This window comes from Acomys russatus, chromosome 8 (genome assembly GCF_903995435.1).
Source record: "Acomys russatus chromosome 8, mAcoRus1.1, whole genome shotgun sequence".
Classification (NCBI taxonomy): Eukaryota; Metazoa; Chordata; class Mammalia; order Rodentia; family Muridae; genus Acomys; species Acomys russatus.
Window position 1 is genome coordinate 17,772,173 of NC_067144.1, and position 12,630 is coordinate 17,784,802.

Genomic DNA, 12,630 nt, shown 5'->3' on the forward strand with positions numbered 1-12,630 from the left:
TTTTTTAGTTTGATATATTTTATCTGGGTGGTGACGACATACTCTTTTAATCCCAGCACTCAGGAAGCTGAGGCAGGTGGATCTCTGAGTTTAAGGCCAGCTTGGTTTACAGAGTGAGTTCCAGGACAGCCAGGACTACACAGAGAAACTCCATCTTGAAAAAACTCTCAAGGAAGGGGCAGGGTGACAGAATATCTCTTGTCACATTTACAAAGTTTTCTTGTTTTTATAGATTACTGTTGTAGTTTTGTTTGGACCAGGCAAGTCTGAAATTCTTTCATGCTGTATAAATGCATTCTTTCACCTTTTGTACTTTTCTCTCTGACTTTCTCAGCATCTTTGAAAAATTTACTTTTAAATATTATCTGTCTGTGCATATGGTGTACGTATGTGAGCACACATGCCGTGGCGTGTGTACAGAGACGGAGAGGGCAGCTTTGTGGAGTCTGCTCTCCCCTTTCTGTGGGTTTCAGGGAATTATTGATCCCATGTCTCCAGGCTTGTTCAGCAGTGACTTTACCCCACTGAACCCTTTCCCCACCAGTCCCCCCATCTTTTGGTAAAAGGATACAGTGACGAGGGGATGGCTGAATGTAGTTTGTGTTTGAGATGGACCGTGTGCTTAAGACTTGAGCACAGTTGCAAGTTACGTGGAGAGGGAACTACTTCCTTCCATTTTGAGTTACAAACATGTTGGACCATTCTGAAACTGTAATCTACTGTCTGCCTGGGTTTGTGCCTTTTTTATGTTATAAGTGTCCCTCATATTTGAAAGTGATAATCTTCATTTGATCACTTTCCATGAGTGTGTTGGTAAAACTGCACTCTTTTAAAAGACTGTGCTTGTGAAGACTTGAGTTGTGCAAAGCTGCTGCTTGTAGAACTTGCTTCTGAGTCTGTTGTAACTCTCTATTTGAGTTCCCATCGCTTTCTCTTTTCTGTTTTGAGTTTTTGAGACACGGTCTATTTAGTCTTGGCTGTCCTGGAACTCACAGAGATCTGTCTGCTCTGCTTCCCCAAAGCTGGGATTAGAGACCACCGTGCCCTGTGAGTTCCTCTTACTGCTGCATGTTATATTTTCGTGTGTGTGTGTTTTTTTCCTTCAGTTTATAAACTGGGGGGAGGGGGGAGTGTTAGACCTGCCTTTTGGAGCCCCTGTGTAATTGGAGCAGCTCCAGAGCTGTCTTATGTCTCTTACCACTACTTGCTGAGCACCAGCCTGAGTGTGTGGTTGTGTTTCAGGGACCTCCGTGCTGAGGTGGTGACTCACCCTTCTGTGCCTCCCTCCAAACAGCTGGCACCAAGGCAACCCTCTTATGCTGTAGCCCAGTAGAGTCATTAGCCAAGGAATGTTTTGCCTGTTGAACTATGGTTTCACAGATTTCATTTCAGGAATTCACGATCGCTACCATTTCCTTATTTTGCCAGTCAACCCCACCTGGCTCACATCGGTTAAGCATACTTCTCAGGAATCTGCAACAGCCACCTGTCTTCCAGTTGACTCTGTAAGGTGGTCTTAATCATTGGTGCCATATCTTTTGTACAGTTTGGAAAACATAGTCATGCTAACTGTTGTTTTGGGTCCACAAGCCTGAGCCTTAGTGGCCCTAACAAATGAGGCTGTCTCCTATCCAGTGTACCAGCTAACAGAAGCAATAGTGAAAAGCCCAGAGAGGAAAGCCAGGCTGAGAGGAGGATTCAGGAGAGTGCATCATTGGGGTTCTGACATGAGATTTAGGTTTAAACAGAACAAGAGCATCCTGAGGTGGCCCTGGTAATTTGTCGAAATTGTGTGAAATCCCTTTCCAGGAGACACATTTCTCCCCTGGCTGGCACTTTGGACTTTAGTTTCTGATACTGTGTTGACTTTTGTTGGAACATAACCTTTCTTGTGTTTGTAACCTCAGTATTAGTTCCTTGATTGTGGCAGTAACCTCACTGTATGCTGGTAGGTCTTATAAACATCCCTTTCCAAGACTTCATTAATCTTTTTTTTTTCTAGTTCAACAGCATTTCTCAGTTTAATATACTTTGTTATTGTTTCTCAGCTGCCTATTAATTCTTTAGCAGTTAGTTTAGTTGGTGTACATATACATATAGTCACTCTGAAAACATTTATGTAAAAAGAATAGGATGCAATTTGGGAGTGGGTAGTCACAAAAGGCTTTCTCAGTGTGTGTGTGTGTGTGTGTGTGTGTGTAAAGCAGGAAGAGAACTGGACAGAGATTCAGTGAGTTAAGCGCCTTGTGTGTAGTTCACTGACAGGCGGGTTAGGTTTAGAGGAGTTGGTGTAGAGGGTAAGAGGTAGTTACAGTTAAGCAGTGCTGTCATAGTGTGCTCCCACCATTGATCTTGAAGAAGTCTCACACTGACAGGGATCGGTGGCTATCAGGATAGGGTACTTCTGCTCCAGGGAACTCTGTCCTGTGAGAATGTGCTGTCCTAGGTATCGAAGGTGACTCAAGAAGAAAGGCTAAGGACATGATTTCTCTATGCTATCAACCATCCAGGAGATGAGGTTGTTAGACAGACACTGCTGGACAGGAAAACAGGTAGCCTAAAGTAAAGAAGACAAACATAAAACCAAACAGAGAAGCCAGACTTTTATCCAAATTCTGTTACCTTAAAGACCAAGTGAGGAGTCAGTGCTTTTTAGCAAAAACAGTTTCTAAGAGCCTGTTATAATTCTCCCCTGTGTATGAACATTCTCAATCTTGGGAGAACTAGATTACCAGCTAATCTAGGCTTATAGATTTCCTGGTCCAGCGATACACTAGTGTATGAGAGCCGGCAGACTCTAATGACAGCAGCACCGACGTGAACAGAGCAGGATGTTTATGCCTAAAGGCACAAGTGCCCCTATAGAGCAGAGTCAAAGAAGATGGAGCAAGTTCTACTTGTTATTACCAGCACCATTAATGAGAACTCTAGTGAAAGGAATTTGGTGTCTGGTAATCATTTGTAAAATGCACTTCCCTCTAACTTCCTAGCTGGACTTGCTCTTGGAAGGGTTAGCACAAAGTGATGTTGTTTTGTTACTGATGTTAATACAAGGTTTTGGTGTGTGGTCTGGGCTGGCTTTACCCTCATGATTTAACCCCCTTTTTGCCTCCCAAGTGTTGGAAATACAGGCACATATCATCATGCCATTTTAGTTCTGGCGCCCCACGCCCACCCTTTGTCTCTGAACAATTTTCTCTGACAAAGTGACTAACTATCCCATGGTTTGATTTTCCTTACCGCTCATCACTAGAACGGGAGTTTATCCTGATGGTTTGATTTAGATCCCATGTGTAGGGAGAGGGATAGATAGATGACAAGGAGTTAATAACCAGTCAACCTTTCTGGCTAAATTCAAACAATTTGTGAAGTGTAGAATGAGTCTTACTTGGTGTCCATCCTCAGGCTTAGTTCTGTTTGTTCTGCAGGTGATGCCCTAGCATCCCCAAAATACCCCTCAGGTTATCCTGTTAGAAGTTGTACCTCTGTAGAATGCACACTGGACTTTATGCATTTCTAAAATCAGCTTTGTTTTTTTTTTAAACAGATAAGTGTAAAGCAGGAAATTACTTTTACTGATGTGTCTGAGCAACTGATGAGAGACAAAAAGCAAGTCAGAGAGCCAGTAGACTTACAGAAAAAGAAGAAGCGGAAACAACGCTCTCCTGCAAAAGTAAGAGAACATGTTAAGGTGTGGTCACTAACCTTTTCACTTTACACTGTTGGTTTGTCTTGCGGGCAGGAACAGAGTTGGGCCTTAATCTAGATGTAGACATCTTTTTTTTTTTTTTTTTTTTTTTTTTTTTTTTTAAGGCATTTATTTATTTATTTATTTATTTATTTATTTATTTATGTATGTATGTGCTCTATTTGCATGTACACTTGCACACCAAAAGAGGGCATTAGATCACATTATAGGTGGCTGTGAGCCACCATGTGGTTGCTGGGAATTGAACTCAGGACCTCTGGAAGAGCAGTCAGTGTTCTTAACCACCGAGCCATCTCTCCAGCCAATGTAAACATCTTAATGTGATTTAGTGGCTGGTGTGTTACACCAGCCTCTGCAGTAGGCAGTAAAGAAGAGAGATGCATACCTGTGTGGGGATATGGTGGGCCATGGCTTTTAATTTCTCTCTCCTCTCCTCTCCCCTCTCTCTTTCTTTCTCTTCCCTCCCCAAGATATATAGGGGCTTTGCTTGTTTGTATTCTTACTGTAGGTGTTAATGGTTCATGAAAGTTTACACTGATTGTTTATCAGAGACACCTTTAATAGACTTTACGCTCCCTGAGAGCAGAGACCTCATTTTATCACAGCTGTATCAAGAGTCTGAAGTGGGAAGCTAAATGAATGCTCAATAAATGCTATTAGGAGCTAGCCTGTTTGGTGGTTTTCTCTTGCAGGGGCATTGTCTTGGTGTTCTGTAGCATGTAGCATCGGCAGTTCATCTTCAGAGTTCTTTCTCTCATAGTTTGTAGTTAAGAAACTACCCCTACCCTCCCCCACCTTTAAAGAGAGTCTCATATAGCCAAAATTAGCCTTGGACTTAATGTGTAGCCAAGGATGACTCTGAGCTTCTGACTCTTCTGCTTCTGCCTCCTGCCTCTAGGATTACACAGGAGTGGACCCCATGCAGTTTTATACAGCACTGGATATTGAACCCCGGGTTTCATGCATGCTGGACAAGTACTTGTCCTGAGCTACATCTTCAGTTCCCCCTTTAAATATCACAATATGATCCCCCTTTTAAACTTTCTTTGAGACAGGATCTTGATACAATCATGGCCAGGCTGTCCTTGAGCTTGGAATCGTCCTACCTCCATTTCCTGAGTGCTGGGCTTACAGGCATGAACTACCATGCTGATTCAGTAGCAGGATTTTTTTTTTTTTTTTTTTTTGATGGCTACTTCCTGTATTTTTATTTAAAATCATAGCCATTACCTATCTTGTTCACTTGTATGCTGTAGTGGGCTAGAGCAACTAGTACCAGCTTGCAGAAGCGAGCAGTCTGCTAAAGTCGGAGAGCTTCCTGCTCCTCTACTTCCCCACTGTTAACACAGCCCTTGCTGCTGACTTAGGGATACAGAGCATGTGCCTATAGTATTTTACTATCTAAAACAATCCAGTTACGTTTTTGGTTCTTTGTCATACTCCCTTTCTGTCTTCAAAATTTAGTGGATTTGTGAAAATGTAATTTTCTCATTTTTCAGCTTGTAAAGTGTGTTTAATCCATTTTTGTAACTTAAACTTAACAATAGTCATTTTTGTTTGTTTTACAGTGCTAGGGATTACACACACGTGCACACATGCACACATACACACATACACACAGTACCATTGAGTCATATCCCCAGCTCTGTAGAGTTTTTAAAGCATTTTTATTAGCTGTGTAATGTATTAACTTGACAAGATCATGTCATAGTTAATGATTGTTTTGCTGAGTGTTGCTGTATTGTTGTGTTATCTCCATTTTAAGTCAGTGCTGTATATTTATTATTGAGTTGTGGAATCAAAGGAGACCCACTTGATTTCCCGAATCGAGTGAATGTGACTGTGCTGCCTGAACTCTTGAAAGCCTGGAGGGCCAGACTTGGCTTTTGTCCCACTATGAGTGTCATACTGTAGTTGGAATCTGCATTTCCTTAGTTTTGGGTCATACTAAAGGCTTCTTTTTCATTTGTCTGACATTTTGTGTTTCACATTTTATGGAATTCCCCTTGTTTTGGAGTCTTTTGATCTTTTTATTGTTATTGTCCTTTACATTAACAAATCAGATTCCTCAGAGTAGTTTCAGGGTTTATAAAAAAATTTAACTTATAAAATTGTAATAATAGTTGACTGTGCTACTTTCTGCTCACTGCATACAAGAAATCCGCTGCAAGATTTATTTGTGTACTTGTTGATTGATTGATTGTATGTGTATTAGTATTGTGTTTACATGCATGCCTATACGCCACATTCATGCCTGGTGCCTAGAGAGGCCAGAAGAGGGCGTTAGATCTGCTGAAGCTGTGAGCTGCCTTGTGAGCACTAACAGCTGAACCTGGGTCCTCTGAAAGAGCAGCAATCCCTGAGCCATCTCTTCAGACCCTCTGTTTCAAGGTTTAAATCAACATATGTGCTAACAGATATTTTTTTCTAAATAATTTTATAGTGCTATTCTGTAGTTTAATTCTTTTTTTAAAAAGGATTTATTTTCATTATTTCAATTATTTAAAGGAAATTGATTTCCTGAGGGTATGTATGTGAATCACATGCAGCCTGGTGTCTGTAGAAGTCGGAAGAGGTCAGTGGATCACCTGAAACTGGAGTTACAGACAGTTGTGAGCCACCATGTGGGTGCTGGGAACCAAACCCATGTCCTTTGCAAGAGCAACAAGTGCTCTTAACCACTGAGCCATCTCTTTAGGCCCCATTTTTATTATTTTTAATTATGTGCATGTGTTTGCATATGAATGCTGGTGCTCTCGGAGTACAGAAAAGGGTATTGGATTCCCCGCAGCTGGGGTTACAGGTGGTTGTGAGCTGTCTGATACGGGCACTGAGAGTCAAACCTAGGTCCTCTGTAAGAATGGTACGTGCTTTTAGCCACCGTACTCTCCAGCCCCGGCTTAATGCCTTCTGAAATTCTCACTGAAGCCTGGATTATTACTGTCCAGTACCCGGAACCCCAGGACCTATTTTGGTGATGTGTTCTCTCTAGGCCTTTGGTGGGTGGGAGGAGGGTGCACCGGGTCAAAGCCAGGGCCTCGTCTCACTAAGGCAGGCGCTGCACTGCTGAGCTGCATTCCCAGACCTGCTGAAGCATGTGTAAATACACATCCGTATTCAGAGCCTGTCTTGTCTAAGGCAGGTCTTTGAAGATTTCTAAAAGCACCACCAAGATATTTTGTCCCAATCAATGTAGTAGCCAGATGAGAGACAACCATTCTCAGTACAATATACATAAGAGAGAATTTCAGGGCTGTCGTTTCAGCGAATTCTTAGAACAGTGAAGTATTATAAACAGTACAGAGCAGACGCAAGTGAGCATAACAAAAATAGCTACTTTAAAAATTGTCCCCAGCAGGGCATGATGATGTCTGCCTCTAATCCCATCGCTTGGAAGGCAGGGACAGGAGGTGAGTTTGAGGCCAACCTGGGTTACATAGTTCCAGAACAGCCAGGGCTATGTAGAGAGACCCTGTCTTTAAAAAATGAAACAACATCAGTTGTTACATGTAGCAGGCAGAGAAAAGTGTAGCTAGCTTTAACATGGCCTTCAGTTTCCCAGATGAGTAGTCTGTGTCTGAAGGGTTAGGAATTTGAGGCATAAACTGAGTTCTGTTACATCTTCTCAAAAATACCTTAGTACCATATCCTGATATTTTATTGAAGTAACTTATTCTGCCATTTTCAAATGAAGACAGACAAGTTTATGTTGGGCTTATAGTTTGTAAGTCAGTGTGTTGATTATTTAAGTCTTTTTGCTTGTTTGTTTCTCAAAGTTTGAGATGTAATCTATGCTAAGAAAGTGTTTAAGAAAGCTGTCAGAGGGTGGCCTGTTTAGGAAATACATAGTAGATGGGTGTGAGAATTAGAATTCCTCATTTTTGGAGGGCTACTCTGCACCAAGACCTTTTCCAGACCTTGGCCTTTGCCCATCATCAGTATCTTTAGTATATGCTGTCACTGCATGAGATAGGACCCTGGTGAGCACATCAGAGCTCATGGCATTCAGCTGCGACAGTGAGGGGTGCTGCGTTGCTCTGCCATCAGCTGGTACACGCCCTAAGGAGTAGACATCTTAAAAGTAGGCAGGGTGCTTTGTAACTGAATTGGGGAATATTATCTAGGTTAAGGTATTTTCTCTATTGTGACATAATCTGTTAATGAAAATAGAGGAAATTATAGATGCTTGTTTCTTTCAAATGTCAATTTTTTTCTTTGGATGAGGGGTGTAAAGATGCTTTGATTGAAGTAGATTGAGTTGAACCCAGAGCCTCGTGCATGCTAGAAAAGCACCGTACTGCTGAGCTGTACCCAAGCCCAAATATTATTTTAATCAAAATAGTACATTTAACTGTAACCACCCTTTGGTGTTTCAGTGCTGATGTTTAAACCCTTTTAAAGCCATATGCATTCTAAAACAGTTCCGTGAGAAGACAATGGAGACTCAAGCATTAGATTTGGACATGTTCCCGTTAACTGTTTGTGATTGCTTCACTGCCTCTTTCCTTAAGGACAGGCTAGGCTACTCACTATTACATCACTGTCTCAGCATCACTTTGTTTTGCCTCTTTAAATCTGTTTTTGTTCTGTATTAATAGATAGCCTGTGAGGTCTGTGTAAATGTAATGTAGTATCAGTGTGTTTATGTCAGTGGTTATCTCTCTCTCTCTCTCTCTCTCTCTCTCTCTCTCTCACACACACACACACACACACACACACACACACACACACACACACAGTGTTTGTTGCCTGTGCTATACGTTTTCCAATTACCGACAACTAACTCCATCTCCGAAGAGTCTCCTGGGAGGGTGTATACATACTTGAGAAGGGCATAAGGTGATTATGATGTACATGGAAGCTTAAGATATTTCACTCTTGATAAATGAAGTATTAACACTTGACTGCAATTGACCTTCATGAGATGTTTTCTACCTCAGAAAATTTTATCATTGTTTCCTTAACATTCATGAAGCCTAAGAAAACTTTTTAATAACATTTAATACTTCTGTAATTAGGTAGTATAAACAATTTCTAGGCTTTTCAAACTATTTAGTAATCAACTAAGAAAGAGCAGTATGGTTTTAGTTACTTTTGTTCTGCAGTATTTCTCCTTCACTTAACAATAATTTGAGTGCCCAGTCCTTTGACAAGAGCTAAAGGAAGGGAGTGGGTTGCTCTGACTGGAAGCTGACTGCTGAGAATGCAGCTGGACTCTTGAAGGATGAGCACACTCCACACACAGATCAGGAGCTCCGTGGTCGCGTCCCAGCGTTAGCCTGTGCCATTGGTCCCAGAGAGAGCTGAAGTTTGGGAATCAAAAAGATTTAAGGCCCAATGATTGTTCAATGAGAAAAAGGTATTTTAAACAAGCAGCAATGGAGACATTTGTCAAACTTTCTTCCTCTCCTTCTTCCCTTGGTTTTTGGAGGAACTACCTTTGAAGATGTACTGATTGTAAGAGCAGAGATAAAAATAGGAAATCAAACAGCACTAATGAGAAAACACAGGAAGAGAATTAGGAAAATGATATACTAATTCATCATTCTTGTTTTCCTATAGAGTGAATGAATTATGGGAAAATTATTTTCCGTAGAACTGAACCATTAAAAAGCTTCTGACAATAGAATAAACTTTTAGAGACTGTCACTTACTTCTTTAAACGCAAGAAAACGAGAAAGGACATTTCTAAAGCTAACAGTCAGAGAGAGGCTAGCGACATGGCTCATTGGGTAAAGGTACTTCCACCACATCTGCCCATCTGAGTTTGATTCAGGACCCACATGGCAGAAAGAGAAGACTGACACCTGCACATTGTCCTCTGAACAAACACACACACACACACACACACACACACACACACACACACACACACACACACACACACACACACCCCTTTTTAGCACTCAAGGGCAGCATGCTGAATATGAGTTGTGTGCCATTCTTATAACACAGTGAGGCTCACATTCTGCCACTATTAAAGCTTGCCGTTTGAAAATGAAAATTTCCATGTAGCATAGAGACTGAAAAGACTGCGAAGGTAGGGGATTAGCTCTTCCTAGCATGGTCAGACACACAGGCCTCCCTCTGGATGACCTGGTAATATGCCTGCCTTTGGAGTTGTGTTCTTTCCTGGTAATATGCCTTTGGAGTTGTGTTCTTTTGGAGAAGGAAGAAAGTCCTTAAAGTCCTTCTCCTATCCTCAGTTGTAAGCAAAACCTCTCATTATTGATGAGGGGTTAAATAAGTGGTTCTCAACCTTCCTAATGCTGCGGCCCTTAATACCTCATGTTGTGGTGACCCCAACCAGAAAATTATTTTCATTGCTATTTCATATATGAAATTTGCTGCTGTTAGAAGTTTACTGATATGTAAATATCTGATATGTAGGGTATCTGATATGCAGCCCCTGTAAAGGGTCATTTCCACAGGTTGAAAAACACTGTTTTAAACCATCTCCTATAAGTTCTCTTGGGTTTGAGTGGTTTAAATGTTGATGTTGGTTGATGTTTGTCATTAGGTTAAAATATGACTGCATGGATAATTCTAGCAGATACACATGGAGTGCGAGAAGAACCTTTCTGAGAATAGCCTTTTCTCTTGGAGGAGTATCATACTGATCCCGAAGTGAACTCTTAAGTGACTAAATAGAGTTTAGAAGAGGTGTGTTAGTAAGAGAGCCCGCCTCACTCCTACACCTCTCCCAGTCTGTGCGTGTGCGTGCGTGCATGTGTGTGTGTGTAACTATAACACTAGGAACAGATTTGTCTCAAAACAAAAAATACATAGTGAACCATGAGATTAAGGACACAGAAAAGCTAGGAAATTGCATTTGATGCCAAACATTCTTTTTCAGTAAAATTTTAATTTAACACTATTAAACAAACATGAAACCCACAAGAGTGGATATTTAAGTATTTGCTAATTTCTTCTCTTGGTAAGATGAGAGCCTGATTGCTGAGTCTTTATAATACACTGTGCTAAAGTAGCAGAGACAGGAGGAAGTTAAACCCAGAGCAGTTGCTGGCAGGGCCCACAGTTTGGGGGATTGTAAACAAACATTCTGACCTGCAGAGTCAGAATCTTTCTTCAAAACAGAGTTCCCAGCTAAACTAAAAAGGCTGTCTCCCACCTCCTAAACACGAATCTTCAGCCTCTTCTGCTCTAATGATGATCATATGTCGAGTGGGGCGGCAAAGCAAAAAATGTTTTTTGGTACTAATAGCAAGTTAAGACTGCTAATCTTTTGAGCAAATGCCTGCCCCAAACTGTTGGTCATAATTTGAAAAGATCCTGAAAGGATATAAGTTAGATCTATGCCAAAGAAGACAGTTTGGCCTGAATTAATCTGCTGCCCATTCTGTGCCTGGACTTTGTCTTGGATGCTCACCTCTCTCTGGTACCTAGTCAGTGGGTGAGCCAAAGGCCAAAAGGTGGAGAAGCACATTTTTAGCAAAGCTTTGTTTGTTTGTTTGTTTAAAGAGCAAAGTGGTAGCTTGTGGGGGCTATGTAGTATGGAGAGTAGGCAGCTGACTGTCAGTGATAGGCACAGAATCCCCACTATGTCCCAAACTCCAAGTTTGGACATAGGCGTTTTAGCAGTGAATAAAACAGGCAAGTTCATGTGGCTGCATTTCAAACAGATTGCATGTTGGAAAAGCCATTGATGCTTGTTTGTGGCAAGACGGACTTTGTCCTGTAAACAAAATATGTGTTATACTGGCCTAATAAAGGAAAATTAGATTTAAAGGATTTGATATTCTGAACTTACAATGTATTCAGTTCTTCCGTGTGTTTGCCCATAGTGTAGTAGTAGTGTCTGTTCCAGCCGTGTAATTCTACCTCGAAATAAGACCTGAACGAAGACAGCATGACTCCCAGTGCAGAAATAATGGCCCTAAGCTCTTAACTGTCCACAAAGATCTCTGTACAGTCACAGGTTACACCACTTTCCAGTGAGGCCTGACAGAGCCATGCCTTGCAGCTGCTATGCTGCAGAAAGCCATTGGGCTACCATGGCTTTTGGCACTCATCTTATTTTTATCAACCTATGTGAAAAGAAGAAAGCCTAGTATTATCATCTTAGTTATGATATATAATACAGAGCGTCATTCTGGTTTGCATATTTTGAATTCTATTTTAAGAGGGTTTGTGTATTTCTTTTTGTACCGTGTTAACTTGCATTATTATTATGTGAAACTTGACTGGCCAGAAATCAAACCTTTATATTCACTGACTGTTCAGGAAGCTGTGACACCCACTTCCTTTCTCCTGCCAAATGTGTCCCTTCTATGTCTTGGGTGCATAGACTTAAAGCATTGTTGACCACATTGGCAATTTGCCCAGAACCCAAATACTCTGTATAATTTGCATACTAATTATCATTGATTTGCATGTTGTATAGGCTGAACTGTCTTCCTGAATTTAAAGTAAACAGACACTCTAAAGATTAAAGCTATTTATCCTTCCCTACTTCTCTTTCCTAGGTCAAAGAAGGGATCATAGCTGTGTGTTTGTAGGCCCTCGTCAGCTTCCATGGTCCTTTGTATTTCTTAAGATGCTAGCCAGATTCTCTTAACTATTTCAGACAGTCTCTCTCTTTGCTTATTTTCTTTATGTCTTTCTTTTTTATTTTGTGTGTGTAAGGGGAAGTGTTAGAGACCATCTCCTTGGCTGTCCTGGAACTCTCTGCAGACCAGGCTGGCCTTGGACCCACAGAGATCCACCTGCCTCAGTCTCTTGAGTGTGCTAGGTTAATGTGCCACCATTCTTGGCTTACTTTCTGTACACTTCCAAAGTTGTTTCCCACCTCCTGACTACAGGCCTCCAGATCTGATCTGGCTTTTCCTTCTCAGCTTCAAGTTCTTGCCATGTAGCCCAGGCTGACCTTGGGATCTTTATTGGCTTGCTTCAGACTCCTG

General features: G+C 41.3%; 1 protein-coding gene across 6 annotated transcripts in view; it reads left to right on the forward strand.

The window, feature by feature from the left end:
• The window catches only part of Znf148 (zinc finger protein 148), a 113,053-nt gene that overhangs the window by 67,911 nt on the left and 32,512 nt on the right, over positions 1-12,630 (forward strand). For 5 of the 6 annotated variants that reach the window (XM_051149824.1, XM_051149821.1, XM_051149823.1 and 2 more), the window contains one exon: positions 3,548-3,691. In XM_051149824.1, the coding sequence (XP_051005781.1) occupies positions 3,548-3,691 (144 nt within the window). The remainder of the gene's footprint in view (positions 1-3,547; positions 3,692-12,630) is intronic. The other variant, XM_051149826.1, reaches the window with a different exon arrangement.